This window comes from Prinia subflava, chromosome 7 (assembly GCF_021018805.1).
Source record: "Prinia subflava isolate CZ2003 ecotype Zambia chromosome 7, Cam_Psub_1.2, whole genome shotgun sequence".
In the NCBI taxonomy this organism is placed as follows: domain Eukaryota; kingdom Metazoa; phylum Chordata; class Aves; order Passeriformes; family Cisticolidae; genus Prinia; species Prinia subflava.
In genome coordinates this window covers 26,713,430-26,736,562 of record NC_086253.1, presented here as the reverse complement: position 1 = coordinate 26,736,562, position 23,133 = coordinate 26,713,430, and the positions used below count along the sequence as shown (strand labels likewise).

The 23,133-nt window shown below is 42.8% G+C and overlaps 1 protein-coding gene and 1 long non-coding RNA gene across 3 annotated transcripts; one reads left to right on the top strand and one right to left on the bottom strand.

Annotated features, from left to right (window-relative positions):
• RASL11B (RAS like family 11 member B) lies at positions 1–3,846 on the bottom strand. Its single transcript, XM_063401944.1, has 4 exons — positions 3,636–3,846; positions 3,492–3,548; positions 2,397–2,473; positions 1–1,564 (listed from the first exon to the last, which is right to left on the bottom strand). The coding sequence occupies exons 1-4, from the start codon at positions 3,739–3,741 to the stop codon at positions 1,097–1,099; spliced, it is 708 nt and encodes a 235-aa protein (XP_063258014.1). The 5' UTR covers positions 3,742–3,846; the 3' UTR covers positions 1–1,096.
• Positions 3,847–3,979: 133 nt separating this feature from the next.
• On the top strand, positions 3,980–21,611 carry LOC134552860 (uncharacterized). Of its 2 annotated transcripts, none has more exons than XR_010080964.1 (3): positions 3,980–4,447; positions 8,237–14,220; positions 16,881–21,611. It is a non-coding gene; the product is annotated as an uncharacterized LOC134552860 (long non-coding RNA). The 2 variants fall into 2 exon arrangements; XR_010080963.1 differs by having other exon boundaries at positions 6,872–14,220.
• The last annotated feature ends 1,522 nt before the right edge of the window (positions 21,612–23,133 follow it).

The window sequence follows — 23,133 nt, the reverse complement described above, 5'->3', positions numbered from 1 at the left end:
TGCAATTCAAAAATTTAATATTGTATCAGGCAGTAAGAATGAAAAGTCCACTCCCTAGGAGGAGTAACTGGACAGAAAATAAATAAGTTACAGTTAAACAAAAGCACAACTGGCTTTTTAAAGTGCATGTGTATAAAGCCCTTAGGCTCTGAACTCCATTGGCTCAATATTAAAAAAAAAAAAAGTATTTATATAAGTCTGCCATGTGTTTAAGAACGAAGAGGGTCCTGGCTCAGCTCAGAACAAGCTATCAGCTTCATTGCCTGGAGCCAGCCATGCCTCACACCTTTAGTTCTTTTCCTGCCTACTGCACACAGGAGAGAGAGAAAAAACGATGTCTTAGAATGGCATCTGTAATAGATTATCACTCCACACACATTCCTCACAAGCTCCATGTTGGATCATTTAGTCTGGAAAGTACTTTTTTAAGACAGTAAAAGACTTCTTTGTAATTAGATATGTTTACACCCTGTGGACAATAGCTTTGCATACAAAGAGTATGGTCAAGTTGTCAGCAATAACATGGCTAGTAAAAAATAAAGGACCATTGTTTACAGTCTTGATGCTCAGTCCTTACACTTATTTTTACAGAACCATTTGATGTTTGCTTATTTGTTTTGAAATACACAGAAAAAAACAGCTCTACTGTGCAATAAAATTAAACAGTTGCATCATGCAGTCCTTCATCCATGTGAGAAGAAAACTCAAGTGGTTACTTCTGAACAGGGACCTGCAGTTCAGGGCGTTTCCCTGCTCAAGTTGAGCAAAAAGGTTGTTTCTGCACAAATGAAAGCCAAATCTGTGCAACTGGGGAAAAGGCAGATTTTTTCATTTACTAAGAAGTTCCCTTTCCAACTGAAAATACCTGTTCAGCAAGTCACATCCTAGAACTTTTTCAGGAGATTTTAGGTCTTTTTTTTTTCTTTTCTAATCTGATACTATTACTTTTCAAAGCAACTGCTTAAAGACTTCTACCATGCAAAAGGCTACTCAACCCATCCTCCTTTCACAACGCCTTGAATTCTGCACGTGCCCGTGTTAAACACCCCAGGTTTCAATCGCAAGCTCAATGTTGGGTTGGCCAAGGCCTGTGCTGTCAAACAGAAGTGACAGTCCTCACTTTGGCAGACAAAGCTTGCTTAAACCTTCTCTTCAGATCTTGCATGTTGGGTGATTTTGGCCGTGGAATAAGAGAGGTTCTCCTCCTCTCAGGGGTGCTGGTTATTTGCTGTTTATTGACTTCTTTACAGAGGAGATGGAAGGCATTGAAGACGTTGTTATAGTTTTCACTGACAGATACTTCATAGAAAGTACAGCCCAGCATATTGGCCAGCTGAAGTCCCTGCTGAGGCTCCACCTCTTTGATATGTAAGAGATCAGCTTTGTTTGCCACAATGACTACAGGGACCATGTTCCCTGGATGCAGCTGTCGAACATGATAGTAAAGGTGACTGAGTAGGTCAAAGCTCTTATAGTCAGTGATGGAGAAGACAATCACCAGGGCATCTGCCCAGCGAATGCATCTGTTCAGCTGCTCATTACAATCCAGACTGTGTTCATGGATCTGAAAAATGAATGGTCTCAATTAGATAGCTGAAGTCAAAGATTAAAGAAACCTGTCTTCAAGAGTCTGTAAAGCCAAATAGCATTTTACAGCTTCAGACATATATTTGGACTCCACATAGTAAGTATGAACTTAATCTGAGCATAGCGAATAAATGCAGATGTTGATTCAGCTGCAAAAAGCTGGAATTTAACACTGGAGTTTGCTATACTCAAATGGAAAATTGACCTGAGTAGTTCTGCATGGAGAGAAAGACTTTGTAGTTCCACAGAATGGGAAATTAACTGGCTAGACAGTAAGTCTGGGGAAGCAAAGATATGAGCTGGAAGCATTTAGACCTGGAGTGTTGCCCAGTTCAAAAAGGCAACAATCCAGCATTACTCAGGTCTATACATTCAAAACTTTAACTCGCAACACACTAATGAGCACAGCCACAACATAGCAGACTTCACTTTGTCATACACATTTATGAAGCTTGTTGGGCAGTGGTCGTGACATTTATTTTCTCATTACCATATTTCACATATACCACTTTGAACTGGTTTTGGTTTTGTGCCTAACGTTCCCAACATACAGGAACAAGGCACTTCAGTAATTCAGCCGCTCAAAAGTAACAGGCTTGCAATGAACAAATGATTCATTGAAACAGGCTCTCAACACAGCTGGCCTGACTGGTTAAAACACGAGTTGCCACCTCTCCTACACAGAACACCAAACTCTGAAACGAATAGCAAAATATTTCACAGAAGGACCATAACAAGATGCTGCACAGAGGGATGCAAGCACACAAACATTTAGAGCTACTCTGGTAGCATGGTTGCATCTAGCTCACCTGAACTCCTGGAGTATCTTGCACTTGGATGGCCAACATCTCTCCATCTACCTGGATGTGCCTGCTGTAGAGATTACCTGACAAGAACACCAACAGGTTCACAAGTACAGTCACCACTCTACAGACAAATGTTGCTTCTGCTGCCCATTGTGTAGGGAAAGTTGTATCGCCACTCACAAAGCAAGAAACTAGTGTTACAAGTTTTTTGGGTGTTAACAATATTTATGATATTACTAGAAATCTGTGATGAAATGGTAGGCAACTTGGAACCTAATCACTCTTAAAGATTGTCTCATCTTGAATGATAAACGTAAGAGTGCAAAATAACCAGCTTTCATTATACAGAAAAGCAGTTTTCTTGTCATTTAGTATTTCCACAATTTAGTGAAGCTCCCTGTTGGCTGGCCAGTAAGATTTTCTGGGTTGTTTTGGTTTTTTTCTATTTGTTTGGCTTTTTCAGGTAATTTACTCAACAGAAGGCTGCATATTTTACACCGGCATTAGCTTAGACCCCACACTGTAGTCACTGAATGAGGCAGGTAACATCACCTCTCCATTTTCCCCTTTAAACTGGCCCTGCCCAGCCCGCGGAGCTGCTGGCACTCAGTTTGCAAAGAGCAATACAACAGTAGGTTTATAGAATGTTTTCTTGTTTTAGCTGAAAGGCTCCTTCAAAAAAAGGGTTCTGTCACCACATAAAGCAAATTCTGTCAGGGACCTGCAGTACAACCCATCTCTAGAGCTGCTGCGACCACAACCCGCGTGTGGCTGTGCCAGGGGTGCCCCTTTCCGAGGGGAGGGAAGCGGCTCTCGGGGAGGCAGCAGCCGCGGAACCCCGGGCATTGGGGCCGCTGGCAGCACCTGCGCAGCGCCCCGCAGTCCCGGGGGAGCGAGCGAGCTCTTCCCTTCCCACCTGTGCTCGGCTCAGCGCCGGGCTTTGCACGCTCTCTCTCGGAGCTGGCCCAGGCACTCTCGGAGGAGGCCTCGGAGGAGGCTCCTGCCGGCGGAGAGCGGCCGGGCCGCGCTCCCCCGGCCCCGCCGTGCCCCCTGCCCGCCCTCCGCCCGGCGGGAGCACCGCCGCGCCCCGCCGCCTACCTGCGTTCCGCTCGTAGTCGCCGATGAACCGCCGGGTGAGGAACCGCACCACCAGCGCTGCGGGCAGGCACAGACAGGCTCCATTAGCCGCGCTCCGCCGGTGCCAGCCCCCGACCCGCCTCGCCCCGGCCGCGGCCCCCTCACCTGTCTTGCCCACGCCGCTGCCCCCCACCACGGCGATCTTGACGAGGCGGGGCCGGGCGGCGGCGGGGCCATCGCCGCCGGGCGCGCACTCGGCGATGGTGCACATGCTTCTGCGTCAGGCGCATCCCGGCCGCGACCCGCGCCCGCCGCTGCCGCTGCCGCCGCTGCGCCCCCGGCCCTTTTCTCGCTCCCGCGTCCCGCCCCGGCCCGTAGCGGCCACTCAGAGCGCCCGAGCACAGCCTGAGCACCGCCCGAGCACCGCCCGAGTACCGCCCCGCCACGCCCCGAGCCGCGCCCCGAGCGCCCGCCCCGAGCCGCGCCCCGAGCGCCCGCCCCGAGCCGCGCTCCGCCCATGCCCGGCGCGGGGGCCGCGGCGGGGAAGGGTGTGGGACCCGAGGGGTCCGTGTCTGTGCGTGACTTCCCGGCTCTCCGGGGGTCCAACACCCGCAGCACCCCGACGGCGGCGGATCGGGCGTTCCCAGATCTCAGCGCCGCCGTCTTCTCCCAAAATCCCGCCGGGCTGGCTGAAACGCGCCCGGCGTCCGTAAAGGATCGGGCACCTGCCTGGTTCCCGGCCTGGCGCGTCCATCGGACGTGGGGTCCTGGGAGTGTCACCTGCCGCCCCACACCTCCCGTCACCCGCCTCCGGATGCCTTGCCTTGCCTTGCCTTGCCTTGCCTTGCCTTGCCTTGCCTTGCCTTGCCGGTGAGAGCAGACTGAACCACGCCCGGGGCAGTGCTGGGTACAACAGAGGAGCTGCTCTCCTTGCCCAGACCAACACCAGAGGTGATGGTGGATCAGCGTTGTGAGTGGTGGGTGTATTGTAAGGCTACTAAGGTCATAGGGGGAGAAAAAATGTTTCATCGGTGCAGTTAAACATAAATAGATAGATAAATTTATAGAAAGGTATTTTAAGTCAAAAGGGGAAAGAATAAGAGACACAATTAGAAATAAATCAGCAAGGTTGAAGGACTTAAGGACTTGAATATGAAGAAAAGACTGGATTTCTTTATGCCAGTGCAACAAAAATGAACTGGACATTGTACCTTGAGCAAAGGGAAAGGGTTTCATAGGGGATTATCTGCCATCTTGGTAACTAAGGTCACTGGAAACAGAAAACCTAAAGATGAAAGTGAAGAGGATCACTCTCCTAAAAAAAGTTTGTCTTCAAGATGAGGAAATGCAGAATATAAATAATGTCAGCTAGAAGCAGTTACCTCAAGCAGGGAAAAAGAAACAGGGCAGTGCATGTCTCATGTGGTGAGAAGGGCATACAGGTTGAAGGAAGTCTGGCAGTATTTGGAAAACCAAGAAGCATTTTGCTTCTAGTTTTAATAAAGGTGATTGCATGAAAGATGGATCAGAAGGAAGATGATTAATGGGAAGAAAGTCATGGGTAATTACTACAGTGAGGGGAAACAAATGATCTTGTCCAGTGTGCAAACAGGCCAAATGTGTGGAGATGAGGGTGAAAGTAGCATAAACTTTCACTTTAGCACTCAAGTCATTCTGAAATACTTGCATTGAAGAGAGGAAGAGAAATAATTTACAATAATCTAGACAAATTTGAAGGAAAGAATAATTAAAGATACGAGAATAAATGGAATAAAAATTAAGTACACAATTACATGAGATGTTGCCTCAGCAGGATATCTTTCTCTGTTTCCCTTCTTCTTCAAGAAATGAAATGAGGTAGATGTAGTCTATTTGGAATCAATAATACCTGATGCTGTCCAAACAGGAAACAGCTGTTGAAGCAGAAGAGCATGTGGATCAGTAGACAATGACAGAGGAGTGTTCTATATGGGAAGTGTCAGACTGAAGGAAAGTGCTCTGTATGATTCATCAATGCTCCTGTCATCCTTCATGTTTTCATTACAATGGTGTCATCAAGAACACAGGCAAGCTAATGAAATCTGCTGTTGACAGAGCTGGGAGTAGTTAGTATATTGGATAAACTGTGTATCTCTTAGAACAAGTTTAGTGAAAATATAATTAAATTCAAAACATTATGACATGGAGAGATAATTTAAAAAAATTTCTTCCATTGGCTCTAAGATAATCATTTGTATAAGAAAGATTAGTTAATCCTAAGATGAGCAGGAGCTTTTCAAAAAGGAAAGTGTAAACCCAGCAATAAGTAATAAGAAAAGTCAGATAAGTACTTTCAGAAAAGATCTGCAGTCCAGTATGTGATTCTGTCAGCCAGTCAAGAGTAAATCAGTGTTTGTCACGGTTTAACCCCAGTCAGCAACTGAGTACCACACAGCTGCTTGCTTACTCCCCTCTGCCTGCCTCTCTTGGAAAGAGAGTAGAGAGAAAGTAAAGCTCATGGCTCAGGTAAGAACAGTTCAATAGCTGAGACAAAATAAAATGTATAGAAGTGGGGCTTAGAAAATGGACGAGCCAGGAAAGTTAAAACGGAGGGCCAATGCCTGCATAAGTGGGTATAACCTGTGTCAGGGTAGCAAAACACCAGAACAAATCTCTAACAAGAGTGGAAGAAGCAAAATCAAGCCTAATTTCTGTCAAATGGAGCCGGAGGATTTTATAGAAGGAAATATGTAGTGTGGTTGACTTTGGTGGCAATGAGATTCAATGATCCCTTCTAGAGACCTACAGAGAGCATTCTAACGTCATTCCATAGATAAATATGCTAACATATAGCAATGCATACAGCCATGGTGTCTTCAACACATGGTGTCTTCAACACATGAGAGGGTGTGGTAGAAACCACAAAAAGGGGAAATGGGAAAGGATGATGAAAATGAGACAACGCCTCAGTCAACTGGTTTTATAAAGGAGATGATTAATTAGGGACTGGATGAAAGTGTTAAAATAACTGGAGAATGGAATCTTCTTCCTCTGTCTCAAAATACCAAAAGCAAATCAATCAGCCAGATTGAAAGGTGGAACTTCTGGAAAAACTGAGAAACAAAATATGTTCTTGTAAAATGCCTATTTGAGTCACTGAGTCAATTTCTGTAGGAAGGCACTGGAGCAAAAGCTAAAACTACAACTGTAATAAAAAGGAGGAGGCATTTATAAACAAGGAGAAGATGTGTTTTTCAGTATTCTATGCTACCTTACAATTAATTGGCAGCAATAAATAATCTTCTTAAATTTTGCACAAATTTCTTACGTATTATGGACCAGAAAGAGTTCTAATGTGGTGTGGACAGGCTTTCTCATCCATCAATCTTTTTAATAAAATGTTTCTTATATCATTCTTTCAGGCAAAAAATACTGCTGTCAGAGATGAGGCCTTAGCCCAGATGGTCGTGGGGCAGAGCTGGTGGGAATACAATTCCACAGTTCAGGGACACATTCCTGTGGCTTATTTTATTCTGCTGGACAGAGGATATGTTTGTATGTGGTTTTACACTTTCTACAAAGACACTTCCATCAACAGCCAGGGAATACTCCTTACTTGGTTACCTAGTGCTTTGGTAATTCTAACTCAGTTCCTCAGAGAAATGAGTGCTGTGGACACAGTGTGCAGAAACATGGTCAAAGGCTGCTCATTCCAGATGAGCATTTACTTTCCAAAGCGCTGTGAGATCTTTCTGTGGCTTTATAAGAGTAAACACAAGAAAGCTCCCTTTCCATGGCACAGCACGTGTTCCATGCTCCCAGCTTTTAAAGCCAAGTGAGCCAGCCCCTGTGAAAAGCCTGAGAAGACCGGAGCTTATCCCTCCTCCGACAGAGCCCTGCACACCTTCCAAGAGAAAAACAAAAGAGGGAGGAAGCAGAGATATTAAAAGAAACTACACAAGCAGGAAAACAACTTCTCTCTGTACTGGGAGAGACCTCTTGGCCAGCAAAAGCCAAGCTTACAGAGCAAGATATGATCTTCATTCCAGGGGAGAGAAAGGCGGGAGAGAGGGAACGGCATGCTCCATGCACTCTCACCTACTCACAGGCCCTATGTGGTTTCTATAGCAGCACAATAGCAGACATTTTTCTCTCTCCACAAGAAAGCCTGAGTAATGTTCTGCAATTATATTAGTCTGCATTTTAATCAGATTTTATCTTCTTTTAAGCTTGCATTTTTTCCCATTTCCTCTTTATGTAATGGTACCAAACTCTAATCCAAGAAGTGAAAAGCTCAAAGGTTTTGTTTTTAATTCAGGGCTGCCCATCTGCTGTCAGTATTTTTTTGTGCTGGTTTGTGCCCCCACAGTACAAGCAGCTGTTCTGCACACAGAGTGCTGGTTTGATCTAAAAAGTGGGGGGAAAGCCCCAATGCCAAATTGAATTAATACAATCTCTAATACTTCATTTAAAAATGTATATGAGAGAACATAGCAAAAATTTTGTTTGCCTTTTTACGAATGCCTCAGGATCTATATTAGGCCTTCTAAAAACTATGGGATTAGAGTCACATTAGCAACCTCTCTGTCTCACCTGATGTTACGACAGAGTCAGTTCATCAAGGGGCTAATGCCTGGATTGCATTGGGGAAGGTCAGTGACAAGTCCTGCTGTGCCAGGCCAACTGTAGGATGATGTTGACACTGACAACAGTAATGAAGAACAAGTAAACAAGTAAATGAACAAGAAAAGGTAAATGAAGAGCTTGTTTCATATTCATTCTGGAAGCCTAATGTCTGCAGATCCTGTAAGTTTGTGGAGTCATCACCCCGAAGCTGAATCCCTGAAATTGCAGAGGGAAGGCAGCATTTTGACTACCACCTCCCCAGATTTGAGCTGGTGCCTCTGGGCATGCAGCAGCTGGCCAGCAGGTGAGTGGCCCTGGATGTTCGTGTCCTGCCCTGCTCAGGGTTTCAGCCAGGATGGCACACACCCTCACTGAATGTGGCTGGAGCTGGCCTTGTGCTGAAGTCATAAGATACTGTTTCTAATACAACTTCTTTAGCAGAAGGATGTAAATTCAAGTCATATTACATACCACAACAGACAGTTATGATGCGTGAATGTGTAGGTGGCAAAGTCAATTGCAGAAAATATAGATAATGCCAGAAATAAGATTGCCTGGGCAACCTTAACTCATCCTCCCACAGGCATATGCATTTTATTAGAGCCTTAATTGCATAATGTCCTATCATTACACTGTCTCCTGTCATACTGGCAGTATTCTATTTGCCCATAGGAACAGGGAACCTAAATACACTTGAGGATCTGGATGTTATGCTGCATTTCTTTTAAATCCTCAATTAATCACCCCATGCTGCAACACAGGAAATATTCCCATTGTATAGGAATTACCAGCTCTTTCGTGGGCTTATCGTGGTGTATAGCAAAGATACACAAGAAAAATTCAAACCCCAGGTGAACTAGGCTGCCTAAGCTCAGCATGTACCTGCCACTCCAACTCCTTCCAGTTTCTACCTCATCTTGAAACACCTCAGTACTTTATACACCCAAATACTCTGTGGCAAATTCCCATAAACACACTGCACTGAAGCAGAGAGTGCAGCCCTGAAGTTTCTGAGATGAGCAGTTGAAACACGGAAGGAGTCCTTCTCTTTCTGCCTGAATGGACATTAAATCCCTCAGGACACTGGAACAATTTGGGCAGGAAGACTGAGAGAACCCCATCTCAGCCTACATGCCAGACCACGTCTCTGAGCCTTCTTCTGTAAATACCATAGTCTGGGGCCAAGGGCTTCCCTAAAACCCAGGAGAAAAGAGACAATCGGAATACACAGCAAGCATGGCAGTAGATCATGTTAGGCCAAGGACCTGGCAGGAAAGGGTGATGGGTGGGTGGGAGCTCCCCAGCCCTTCCAGGTATGAGTGGTGCAGCAAGGGGATATGAGGGCAATCCGGGGGGAAATGACAGTTTTACAAGGGGAGAGAAGGAAGGACAGACTTCCTTAGCCTAGCAAGTGGTGCCTGTGAGAGGAGATGATAACCTGCTGCCAGCTCACATGAGAGGGATCATGGAGGATCAGAGCTCCTCAGAGCAAGCAGCAGCTCATCAGAGGGTTTTCCTTATGAGTGGGTTTTGCAGACCTTAAATAAGACCTAAAAGAACAAGGTATTCTATTCATCTTGCCTTTCAGTAAGAAATGGATCTGCATACTGTTTTACAAATGCAGTTACTGTTAACACTTTGTAATGGTTTTCTAAAAAGCCTGCAACTATTGAGATTTCCATAAGGAACCAGGTGATTCAAAACATTTTGCCAGTATCCAAACTAGATAAACAATAAAATAACAGCGAAAAGTGGAAGGTAAATGATTCCCACTTGGGAAACACAGCTAACAAGCTATATAGGCATGCAGACTACAGGAAATGGGTTATATTCTGCTTCATTCTGTTTCTGTATCATAAATTTCTATATTCTGTTATGCCTGAGGCTCAAAACCACTGGTGATACTTGGTGAAGTTTGTGTTTTAAAGCATTTAAATGAGCAGGCTTTGCTGTTTACAAGGCAGTCCTAACAGTCTTAAAAACATTTTATTCATCAAAGTTTCAGGATTGTCATTAACATTCACACAATTACTATGCAGGCAGATGACTACAGATAAGCAGCCAAAAATTGTCAGAGGAATGGCATTCATTTTTATTAGCAAAAAAATTGAGATTTTGCAGCTACTGCAACACCCAACATTTTAATAACAATCCATTTTTCAACTGTACACTGTTCAGCTGGCTAAATATGCACAAGGATTAAACACAGGAAGCTTAAGAGCAGACTGTCATCTATGTTTGTTTTCTATAAACCCTTTTGTGATGATGATGAACTGCACCACAACAGAGAAGTATGGTTTAGTGTTATTATATAGATGACTCATATAGCATCTACAATTTGACAAGAGCACAGGTTTTTGGTTTCTTTTTTTTTTTTTCCCTAAATAAAGCAAGTAGTCAGTCCAAAAATAGAAGGAACACTTGGAAGAATGCAGCTCCTGGAGGAATTACAAATTCCATCTACCGAAACACAGAGGTTGGTATGCTGGGGCATCTCTGCTGAGGATATTGTGCAAAAGCCATTAATTCCTCATCTGGAATGTAAATCTATGCCGTCCAAATGGGATTTAAGTGTTTCAAGGTAGAACTTCAGTTCCCGGCTGGAGCCAGATTTAACCGGTTGGGCAATTTTCATGGTCATTTTTGTATTTGCTTCCTTGCTCAGAGCCCAGAGGTATTTGCCCCATGCTACCTGCAGCGCTGTGGCCTGGAATGGCTGGAATGGGTCCCCAGGTGAGGGAGGAGATGGGGCCCTGCTCTCCTGCTCCTCTCAGCCTGGTGTGGCCTCCCCAGCAGCCGGCAGGGCGATTGCAGGGCTGGCCAAGTCCAAGGGCACGCCGCCGCTGCAGCACAGTCAGTTGCACATTTTAAGGTATAATGCCATATTAATAATAGGAAGGCAGAAAAGCATCGATTACAGATAGAGGGTAAATATTTCCACGTGTTTCTTAAGCTACAACAGAGCACTTTTGCCTTCTGCCCAACATGTTCAGGAATTCTGAGAAGAAATAATCTTGTTTGCCCAGAATAGCCTGGAGATGTGTTTCTGTGGCTGAACTACAACTTACCTTTAACTCAGTCTTACTGATTTCTCAGAAACAAACAAAAAAATGTAAAAAGTCTCATTGGTCGTGTTTTCTTTTGAATAAATCACAGAAATCTCCACCAAATGGGAAGGAAAAATGCTAACAGAGAGCAGCTTATTGTCTACCTTCTAGCTAGAAGCTGGAGAGGTAAGAGCCTCAGACAGGCTGTGCCTGGGTACCCCATGCCCTGACACACCACAGCTTGGGGGGAGTTGTATCCAGCTGCCTAGGAAGTATTTGTCATTCAAACCAGATTGAATTACAACCTCGAGGGGAAGGTTCTTGTTCACACTGCCGAAAATAAAGCCCATCATTACTAATTCTTGTTGGACACAGCTGGAGATGTGCAAGAGAACCTGGGCTTAAACTATCTCCTCTGAGAAAGGTCTCTCTCCTGGGTGCATGCTGGGGCAACAAGTTCTGTTGAGAGTATGAGGCCCAGAGAACAAACCAGCTGGCTAAAGGCAGAGGGATTTCCATCTGGATCTGTTGGTTTAATGTGTGCTTTCCTTAATTTTTAGTTTCCATGAAGTCACTATTATGGGATGGCCACAGAAAGGATGCAAATACATCACAGCAATTGCCCCCTGTCCAGACAGGACAGATGGCTTGGACTGGTGGCAGCCTTACACATGCCAGCAAGTGACTGGGCTCCTCCAAGGCTCTCAGCAGCAGACAAGCCACCATTTAGGAAGTAGGACTGGGCTTGGTTTTGTTGTTACAAAACGTAAAATCTCTGCAATATAACCTAAACAATCAAGACAGCCAGTGGATTATCCTCATTTCAGTATTGCTCCTGATGAGAGCTCACAACACCTCTGAGCTCTTTGTATCAGGGACATTTTCCTGTGCTTGGAACAGGTTGCAGAGCAGTGGCTTCAGGACAGCTTAGGTACCAGTGGGTTTTGTCTGACCTCAGGACTCCTTTGCCTTCACATATTGACTGGCAAAGGGAGGATTGGAGCTAAAGTCTCCATAAGTGTCAACCTGAAATACTGCACTTTAAATTTTAGATGAAGGGGCATTTAAATGCAAAGTACTACCCTTTATCCCTTTATTTGAGTATGTAAGAAAATGCCTCATTATATTCCACTGTACTACTAATGCAGTATGTGTATTCTTAGAAGTTTAATTCCACTGCTGATATTTATTTAATTCCACTGTTGGTATTAATAAAAGTTTACATAATTTTCATTGTATGGGAATAGAATTACACACTACAGAATGCATTCCCATAGTCTGAAGCTGGAGGAAAAAAATATCTAGAAAGTCTGGGAAAATTTATGCTTTTTCACAGTTGTGTTTGCAAAACAAGGCTTTTTTTTCTTTTATATTGAAAGGAATTCTGGCCAAGACTGACTTGTGACTCAAGATGTTATTTCAAATTGCTGAAAAGAATACTGAGAATCAGCATCAGGCTAGCTGCAAAGAAAGCTATTTGCTTGCTAAAAGCAATAGAAAAGAATGGTGCAATAAGTAAGGCTTAAGAGCAGTTCCAATTAGAATCAACTACTGGAAAATTAGGTGATGTTAAAATTTGATTCATATTGGTTTTTTACTGCACTCTAGACAAAGGATCACTGTATCTGCAGGTCTAACAAAAAATATTATTTCTCCCCAGTGGTTATTGTCAGCATCTTTCCTTAATTCCCATGGATGTGAAAAGGAATAGGTTTTGCACACAAATTATTAGGAAAACCAGTCAAATAGGTGTTATTCCAGCCATCTACTTAGCTGTAGATGTAGATAACAGCTGACTCACTGCTTAAAATCCCACGTTCTCCAACATCTTGACATCTGAAATAGCTGAAGCCTCACAAAGTGATAATAGGATTTCTAACTGAGAAGTGGAAGTATTTTGCATTAATATTATATATAGCAATGAATAAAACATTAACACGTAACTAGAATGTTTTTCACTTGTATTTGAATAGTAACTTCAATCTCAGCTGTTTCAAAATATGTATTCTTTCAAAATACCAGGAGGCAGTAGTACATAAAAGATTCATTCTCTTTTGGTCTATGAATCAGCTATGAAAAAACTGAAGTTTCAGTTCATTCTCCTGTCCTCTCAGCAAGCAGTACAACTATATTATTACTGATTTGGGAGAGATTGTAATGTTAACTCTGAAACAAAAACTCCTGAAAAAAGGTCGATGCTCAGTAAAAATACTACGGGGAAAAAAACAGAACAACTGGTACAATAAAGCATAATTTTCTCAAACTCTGTTCATACAGTATTTTATAAACCAACCAAATATAGTATATTGTCCTATTTTCTTTGACTACTAAATCTGTTGTAGAAGCAGAAAACTTTGTTCAAAGTTATAAGAGATTGCATTTACAGAAAGAAACCCTTTTTTCAAGACTCTCTGCAAGCTGTACAGCATCTCATCTGCACCAATTTAGCTTACAATTTTTCTTCACATTAGAACAGGCTATCTTTTAGTTTGCAAAGAAGTACTAAGTGAAGATATTTTATTTGTCATCTCTTATCATTTTAAATAAAATGCAGAGGCAAATTATATGAGTTTTGGTTTGTCTTTCAGGCCTAAAGTTCCACTAGCACTTTAAAAATTGCCCAACATATTCTCAGGGAAAAAACCCTTTGAATACGATAAAAGAGACATCCAAAAAGTTGAGAATGGAAAACAAATTCTGCAAAGGAAGTGAATCTCAGCCAGTGCTTGTGATGGGGAAAGAGAAAGACACTACAAGCAGGCTGGGTATGGAAAGTGGGGCTGTGGGAAGAATGCATTCATGCTGTAATATTTTGTAGTCCATAAAGCATGGGTTTCTTAAACAGTGCCTTAAACAGTTTCTTAAATACTTTTTGCAGATAACTGTTCCATTGTTACATCCTTGGCATTCTGTCAGTCACCAGAAGTGACAACAATCCTGTGCAACAGCATCTATGGACCGAGGGATGAGCTGCTGCCAGCCTCACCTGCAGGCTCTGCCAGCAGCTAAGGACTCCTGCCATCCGAGCAGCAGAGGGAAACACAAACAGGATTGATTTGCTTCAGAAAACAGAGCAGCTGTTGCCATGAGCAGAAGAAGTAAGAAACCTATCTCTTTTGCTTTCTTCAGCCCAGTCTCTGTCCATGGCCAGATCAGAAGCTTACTGATACCACAGGGGATTCTAGAGCTTGGTGGCCTTGCCTCAGGCTCTCCAGGACGTGAGTGCCCTCCTGGACCTGAGGTGCCTGAAAATAACTTGAGTGCCACCACTGACAGCAGTAGGTATCAAAATGTAAAGAGATGGCAATCACCTTGAGCAGCAGTGATCATGGGTCGGTCTCTGGTCACACTTCAGGATGAAACATGTCCCAATCTGCTTGCTCTGTCTTCCTCTCACTCCACCTAACATCAGGCCAAGCCCAACCAAACTCCCCCTGCCTTTCCTCACCACCACCTTTGTCCCATACAAAGTCACATGCTGAGCCCTATGCCTTGAGCATTGTTTTGGTGTCCAAAAGCACATCGCCTGTATTGGTGGTGTTCCTGCAGGCTTCGGTGCCAGGCCACCCTCACACCTGAGGGCTTGCTGGGCTAGAAGCCAGAGCCTCCCCCATCCTCCAGCAGTGCTGATGGGACACCCCGGCCAGCAGAAGGCTGCCATCCCAGTGCTGCCAAGAGGAAGGCAGAGGCAGCTCCCGTTTGGGGGTCACATCTGCTCACAGTCCTCTTACCAGTGGCATGGGCACTGGCACACTGCAGTGGTGCTGTAAATGAGATGAGTGGCCTGGGTCTGAGGTCAGGAAGCCCTGTCTCTCACAGCAAGTTAGTCTGTTCACTCTCACAAGGGGGTTTTTCTGATTTTTTCTTTTTTTTTTTTTTTGTCCTCTCAACATCTGCTCACGTATTTTACCCTGGCCAATTGCCATAAAGATCATGTAAGATACTGCTGGTGGATTGTAGGTGGAACTTGTGGCTTCAAGCATGGCTTTGTCAGGGGGTGTATGAGGAAACTGAAGCATGACAGCGTGCAGGGCTGTTCAGGCTCCCAAGGAGAGGCTGCCAGCACGGGCAACGAGGCTGGATACAGAATATGTACAATTTACATTTCATCACATATTACTGGAGGACATGCACTTCATGCCTAGGAAATGAAGCTGCTATTACAAGATGAAAATCCATAGGCCACAAGGCTTGTTTCTGGCCCTGCTGGAAGTGTGTGCTCTTAGGAGCAGAGCTGTTGTGAAACGCTAAGGGACACGCTCTGATTCACCCTGCGATCCAGCAAGAGCTCCCAAACCATGGAGCAGTTGTTTTCCTTAGAGTATCCAAATGGCTTTTGTTTGCCTGCCAAATTCAGCTGACATGTCCTGCCTTGCAGCCCTCTGTGAAGAAAGAGCAGACCCAGATGGCACATAGCACAGTCACAGCTAAGGCAAGCTCCACCAAGCTCAGACATACCTCAGCCCACAGAGAAGAAAAACCGTGGGGAAAGAAATACAGTATCTTTCAAGGAGACAAATGAAGCAATATGAGCTATAACAAGTACTAGCAGGCTATGATTTTGTGGTGCATGCTTTTTTTTTAGAGAGCCAGAGTAAGATTAGTGTGGCTCTCCAAGAAACCCCAAACAAGACCACTGATACAAGAAACATATAAGTTCTTGAATCAGCACCATTGCTACAGGAGGTTTCTTAGGCCTCCTGCTAATGCCTTTCTACATATTTGCTTCTTGAAATCCCCAGCATTCAATCAGCTTTAACAAGAGGAAACACGCTGTACACAAAAACAATATTAGGGGGAAAAAAAAGGTACATGTAAGTGATTTCCTAATTGCAGAAAACTCAAGACAGCACTTCATTGTTTTCAAGAAAGCCAGGATGGTTCCACCTCTCCTTTCTTCTTCCTTCCCACCCTCTAAATCTGCTGATACATATTATGGGGTGTCTTAACTGGGCCACAGAGTGTGCATTTCTAAAACATGCTCTGCTCTTTACTTAACTGTAAAATATGCAGTCAGCCTTCTCCAACTGACCAGAAATATTGAAACATTCACCTAGGTGTTAGCTGCAATGTTGTATTTCTTCCAGTCCTGAATTATATCAAAAGCAGCAAGCTGAATTGCCTGGTTTTCCATTTTCTCCATGTCTGGAATAAGGCAATAATCTTTCACATCACCATCAAGTTCACAAAGGTGGATGGATGAAAAGCCTTATCAAGGTGTGATGCATCCTTAGTAAAATGGTGGCTTGCAAAAAAAAAGTGCAGGTGCTTTTGGAGTGCAAGTGAGGCCAGGTTGTGCTGGCTAAGGATGAAAGTTGGAGCAGCTTTCTGGGAGTGAAGTCCCATGATTCCCCAGGAGGAATTAACTTTTATCAATTTGGCAAGTTGGCAGAGCCACCTACCAACAGCTAAATCAAGGACGAGGCAAGAAGTCTGGAGGCTTTGCCTGCCCTGTTGTCAGTGGTGGTCATCCTCTCCTGGGGGATGGCCAAAGCAGCTTCAGGAGGACATCCACAGGACTTTGTGTGGCCCAGCAGAGCTTCACAGGGACTTGGCTATCAGACAGAGTTAGTAGGAAGGATACAAAGCCAGTCCAATCCTTATGTCCGAAGGGTACATGATGATCTTGGTTGTATGAACACTGGTGCTGTGAAGTTTTTAGACCCAGCTTCACTAAGACACTTGGGGACAGTGATGCTCAGAACCACAGGTCAGTTCTTTGAGTGCAGATCTTCAGCTCACTTTTCTCTCTTCATAGGGCAGAATGATGGAGACTGCCTATGACTGCCCATGACAGACAAGAGGCTCATCCAGAAAGCAGAAGACCTATGTTCAGTGTTCTCCTCGGCCTGAGATGAGTCAAAGCCATATTTGCTCCCTTCAGGAGTCTCCTGCAGCCTCTGAACTGGATACTTCTATGGAGACAGGGCATTCCCATCTTCTCAAAACAGAATGATAGCACAGACAAGAAACAAGCTTCAGAGGGTCAGAGAGAGAGAGAGAATCCTCAAGAAAGTGCCTCTCTGTGTCATCCACTATTGCAACATTCAGCTGAAAGAATGAGGCATTGGCTCCAGAAGAGTTTATATATTTTCAGCCAATAAAAGGCTGAAATACTTTACAGCACTAAATATTCAGAGGGAAAAAAAAAAACCAAAAAAACGCAAACAAACAAATGAACAACTAAAAACTGTAGTTGTTATTTAATGAAATACAGAAGTCTTCATTGGCATTTGAATGCCAATGAATGGTAACTTTCATTGAATGCCAATTGAACTCTGAATGGTAAAAGGACTTTAGGAGCTGTATACATCCATTCTAGTTGTAGAATAATTAATATGAACAGTCCTTCTCTTGAAAATAAAAGTTTTCTCTAGCAACGATGACTGTTCCTAGAGTGCCATATCCCATATGAGCGGAGGCAAACCAAGGATTCATTCACATTTCAAGCTGGACAGGTAGGGGCTACTGTCCTGCTGATGAATGTAATGCTCTATCTCTGACTAGAGCACAAACTGGATGTCAGCCCAAGCCAACCTGTATTGTTATAACGAGTCACTATGCACTCTGGCAACTGTCCAGACCTCCCCTGGAGCCCTTCATGCTAGGTGGAATCAGGGGTAGTCCAAAGACATGACTTCACAGACCAGCCCTGTGACTATTACAGTTACAAGGTAAGATCTGCAGTGGTGATAGCTGGTGCTCAAAAACTGCCATTTCAGCATCAAGGCAGCCTGACAGTGATCACTTTGGGGGATGGGTAAAATTTGTTAAGGTCATGAGCAAATGCATGGGTTTTGTGGTGTTCTTCTTCTCCCCCTGCCTCCACTCTGCTTTTGGGAACAGCAGGGGATAGAGATTGACAGTGATCCAGACTCCTGAAATGCTCAGAGGGATGAGGGTCAAGTTCAATTATCTTTTATTTTATAAGCAGGGAGCCAGTAGCCAGGATATGAAGCCAGTGCAGTGTGCCTGCATGTGTCTTGCACCCCAGGCTTGCTGTTAATGCTGCCCTGTCTGCTAGAGATGTTTAATGCTCCAGCCCATTTTTGGAGGCTGAGGCTTTCTATTCATTATCAGATCTTTTATTAAAAGGGCAGCATTATATTTTACTCTTGAATCCATTTTCTGGGTACTCAGGGATGTCAATAGACATTAAATTCACAGGAACCATGATACTTGTATTTTAAAGTCTGCCTTGTATCTGAAACCTGAGAAATACCATCTCAGAAATAATTGAATTAAATTAGACAAAAAGTATACAGAATAAAAGGTATTTGTACTTCTTTTCAAAGATCAACATACTAGAACCCTGCACAAAGGTTAAGTTTTATAGGAGATATTTGGATGGAAGTAAAAATGCTTTAAAAAGCTGTGTTCAGTGGAAAGGAAGACAGTAAAACTACAAGTAAGTTTTGCAAGGGCAGGCAACAATAAGGTAGCTTAGCTTTTAGAATTAACTTTTTGTCCTCTGAGATCTACCAGTTAGTGTCTTGGGAATAGAGGCAAAGAAGAGCATGGAATAGAGGAAATCAATGAAAATCAAAAAATAGTTGCTGAGTTACACTGATGTTCCAGATTTTGAAGATATCTTCAGAAAGTTATTGCTTAAGCAAAAGCAATAAGTCAAGTTAAAAATCTCAACAACCCCATAGTGTCTCAAAACCACATCACAGACATTAATGTGTCTGGAAGCTGTTGAGGTTGAACTTTAGGGCATGAAGTAGCCACAAAACCCTTTGAGATTAACATCTTTTAGGTTAGACCCATTTTTGGTAGTAATTCTTACTGTGTTTATGAGTTGGTTAATCACTACTAGACAGCTTGAATGCAAAGGAAAACTAGGAGCTGGGGGAACTTGTAAGACAAATTTCTGGCTCACAGGTTTTAAAATGAGCAAGCAGGAAATGTAGAGAATGAGATCAGACTGCCCAGACTCACTACCTTACTGGCTTGCTGGAATGGAGAGAGGAACAAACACTGGTAAAGATACTTGTAACTTAGCATTAAGTTGTTTGGTAGCTTCTCTACCAGCTTTAATGTAACACTGATGTTTTAAAGAAAGTAAAGAAAGACTTTTTAGAGCAATATGATCCCAAAGCCTCAGAAATTATAGCCACATAAAAAAGAGAGGTAAAATAACATAACTCCTGCTGCAAAATGCTAGGAGGAAAATTACAGGCAATTTCAGTCCCATTGCCATTTTCCTTACTGCTTTGAAGGAATGCAGTAGATTACCTGCATTAAAATGGCAGCCTTAGAAAATGGTTCTCTTTTACAGGCTGCTATAGCCTCAAAGGCTTCAGTGCCCTTGGAAATGTCCACATAGCAAAATAAAGGACACAAAATAGTGTTGTAATTCTCAACAGGCTTTTATCTTGCTACTACAGATAACAATAGCATCAAAAACATAGCAGGTAGAAAGGGCTTTTCACACCAGCATGTGTGTTTGTAACTTCTACAAAGACTGTCCCAGGAGAGTTTATATTTGGTTTGCTGGTTTGTGCTCCAGACAGTCCCAGTCTGTCCATCATGTTGTGCAGGCCTTTTTTCTGTCTTACAGACAGCAGATGCAAATGATAACTATGCCTAATTAACAGAGCTCTCCCTCACCCACTGAAATCTGAACAGGCTACAGACAAAACTGAAGCACATGTAACACCAAACACTATCACAGACTAGTTAGCAGCAGGGTTGTTTTGCATATCACATCCATGTTAACTGTGACACTAAGAGAATAGATCTGTTAGAAAAGATCTGCAGGGATGGAAGTTTTCAGAACACAAAGACCAAAGGCTCCTGACTGCAACTTTTTATTAGATGTATGGCAGCGTGTGTCTATGGGTGATTCAAACCACTGAAGGAATAACTGGAGACAAGATCAAAAATAATCAGTACAACTCTTTGTCTTTAGACAAAGTCTCGAACCCAGCCTAGAGAGTAGTGACCAGAAGTTCCTGTTAACATCTCCTGCCTATTGCTTAACTTATTTTTAAGCAATCATCATTAAGACTCTTATTTACACTGGGGCAGGTGCTGTGCAAATAGGACAAAGCAATAAGAAAGCCTACTGTAAAGGGGGAAATTATGTTGATGCCACTTATTTGGGTTCATGGGCACTTAGGCAGGCTCTGGACAAGAAAACAAGGCACAAAATGACACATCAGTAGCACCAGAAGAAGCAGATTTCTGTGTCCATGCTTTGTCAGCCCAGTGGCTATCACTTACCTGACAATTATAAAAGATACAACCCAAATTTATAATTATCAAAATAACTAATTACAGCACTGAATCACTACACTCCTTGCTCCTTCCCACACCAGTACCACAGTCATATATGCATGTCAACTCTGTTCAGAGTCTGTGAGTAATTAGAGCTAGCTGGAAAAAATGGGGTTTATTCCACTGGAACACAAACCTTTTCCATCAAAAACCTAACCTACAAATCTTTCTTTCATTTATGAGATAAAGCTTGTTGCAAGAAAAAAAAATTAAATGTTGGGGTGAATGTTAAACTGATTTCACTTTATTTAGCTGAAAATAATCTGTTCAGAAAACAATCTGATCCGCTAGTCAGGCTATGTATGTATTAACTGGTGTAAGCAAAATTTCCCATCAAACTGAGGAACACAAGAGCAAGGAGTCTCTCCTTGTCCCACTTTTTGTAGCCTTTTGCCATTGCATGTTCAGCCTGCCATCATCTCAAGGCAGAAACAAACATACCAAGCTTGTCTGGACTCCAGAGAGGTGCCAACTCAGATCTCCCTTATCTACCAGCTAAGATGCATGTCTGTGCCTGTGACAGACACATCTTTAAGTCGGGTATGGGTAAGTCAGTCACTTTTCAGGGACAAGACGTGTCTCTGTTAATGGCTTTTTATTGATAACCTCACTGGTGTGTGTTTTTCAAAAGCAGATAATGAAGAAACACACAACTTTTCCAATTGAGAAATAACCTTGTCCTTTCCTGTTAAAATATCTGTAAAAGGGACCCAGCAAGGTCACATAGTCCAACCCCACAGCCCCCACCCCAGGCAGGAACAACTAAATTTAAACCATCTATCACAGGAACTGCTTACTAGACTTTTCTTCTCTGGTCACACATTCTTCCTAACCAACCTTAACCTTTCTCTTTCAGTTAAAAGAGGATGGATGATATTGTTCTTGCTCTGTAGACTTCCTGCTGTTTCTCCCAATGTGTTGTTTTTGCTGGATGTTTTTCAAAGTCAAATGCCCTTCCTAGGAATCCGGGCACCTTGTTAGATCTTAAACTGCTGTTGGAGTTCACTGTTGACTAATGTGTGTAGACTAGGATTAATGCTATTTTTGTAAGAAAAGCAAATGTTTGCAGGAAAAGAATGGGAATGAATATATATTATTATGGACATTGAGATATACATTGTGGAGACTGTATGCTTTCTGTTTCTTATCTGATAATTTCCTTGATTTCCTGGGACAGATTCTCAGCTTAAATAAACAATTTCCAGTGGACTGGCCCATGTGCATTTATACTAAGCAATAAAATGTCTCTCAGTCTCAACACACAGTGTATTTGGGCAGCTTGAAATGAGAATTCACAATATTTCTCTGAGGCTCCAGCTGTACTGTACTTTAAAGTGCCAACCAAGAAAAATATAAACCTGTGAGAAAACACAGATTTGTTTGCAATACAAACTACTGAGAAGACAGAGAAAAGAAAATGAGGGGTTTTGGGTTTGTTTTTGTTGGTTTTTTTTAATAGAGACTTTACTTGTAAGGTGCTGCGCTTCAAAGGTATATTTTGGCCACAATGCTATGCTCTGATGGAACACAGGAAAGCACAGACCACAAAAAATCAGCTTTGATAAATGACTGTAGTATTAACACAGTTATCACATAATTATGTCCCTGCCATTCTATGCTGCAAAGGTTGCAGAGTTGTGGAAAATCCTGGAACAGTAAGGGAATGAATACAAAATCGCCATTTTCTCATATTTCAAGTGACGCAGGAGGTAACAGTCTATCCATTTTCACTGTGCATTTTTTTAGTTTTCATGAGCAGGAAAAAGAAGGAAGTCTCCTGCCTGTTTTCTCCTCATATGTATTAAACTAATTATTCTGCTTTAACAAGGGGAACTTTGTTCTCATAATTTCCAAGTTTCATTCCAATCCCTGCAGATAATCATGACCACGGTCACTGATAATGAGTAGTAAATTGTTATAGTCCTTAGAGCCTGATAGGTACATTCCAGTCTGCATCATGTAGCCCTGCTGCTCTATACATTATTGTTCACAGATGGTAGCTGTCAAACTCTGTCAACTTCATATACACATCCAGAGAGTTACATCCGCATTCCTGAAATTTATGACTGCACAGCCCTCACCTTCTAAGGCCTTTAATTCAATAACATGTCACGTCCCTTCAGTCTCACCCTGCTTTAAAATACTTTCACCCACTTACAGGACTTCAATTTAAAAAAAAAAAATATCCAAAACACGAATCCTAGTGAGTTATTACAATGTAAATATTTTAATAGAATGGGGTGGTAGTTGGGAGGGAGACAGGGAGAAGCCTATCTGAGTTTAAACAGCTCCATTATTACATGAAGATTGATGATCAGGAGCTAATGGAGCATTTTCTTTAAAAGTTTATTTAACTACAGGGAAAGTGGATATAGATATGTGTATCTATTGACTGCCACATCACTGAGCCTTTGGATAACAGTACATAATATAAAAAGCTATTTGCCAGGGTTTCATTGTCTGAAGGGTATTATGTTTAGACTAACTTTGCCTAAATTTAAACCCTAAAAGCAAAATAAAAACAGGTATGACTAATTTCCATTTAATTTTAAAAGTACTCCTTTTTACATTAATAAATATTGCCTTTTGAAGATGGATGTCTGAGGATTCTGTCACTTACAATAATAATGAAAAAGAAGAAATTCCTTCCTTTGCCCAGACTGAGACAATGAAGTGCAAATTAATAAACAGGGCAAGTAAAATAAATAAATTGAAAGTTGGTGGGTTTT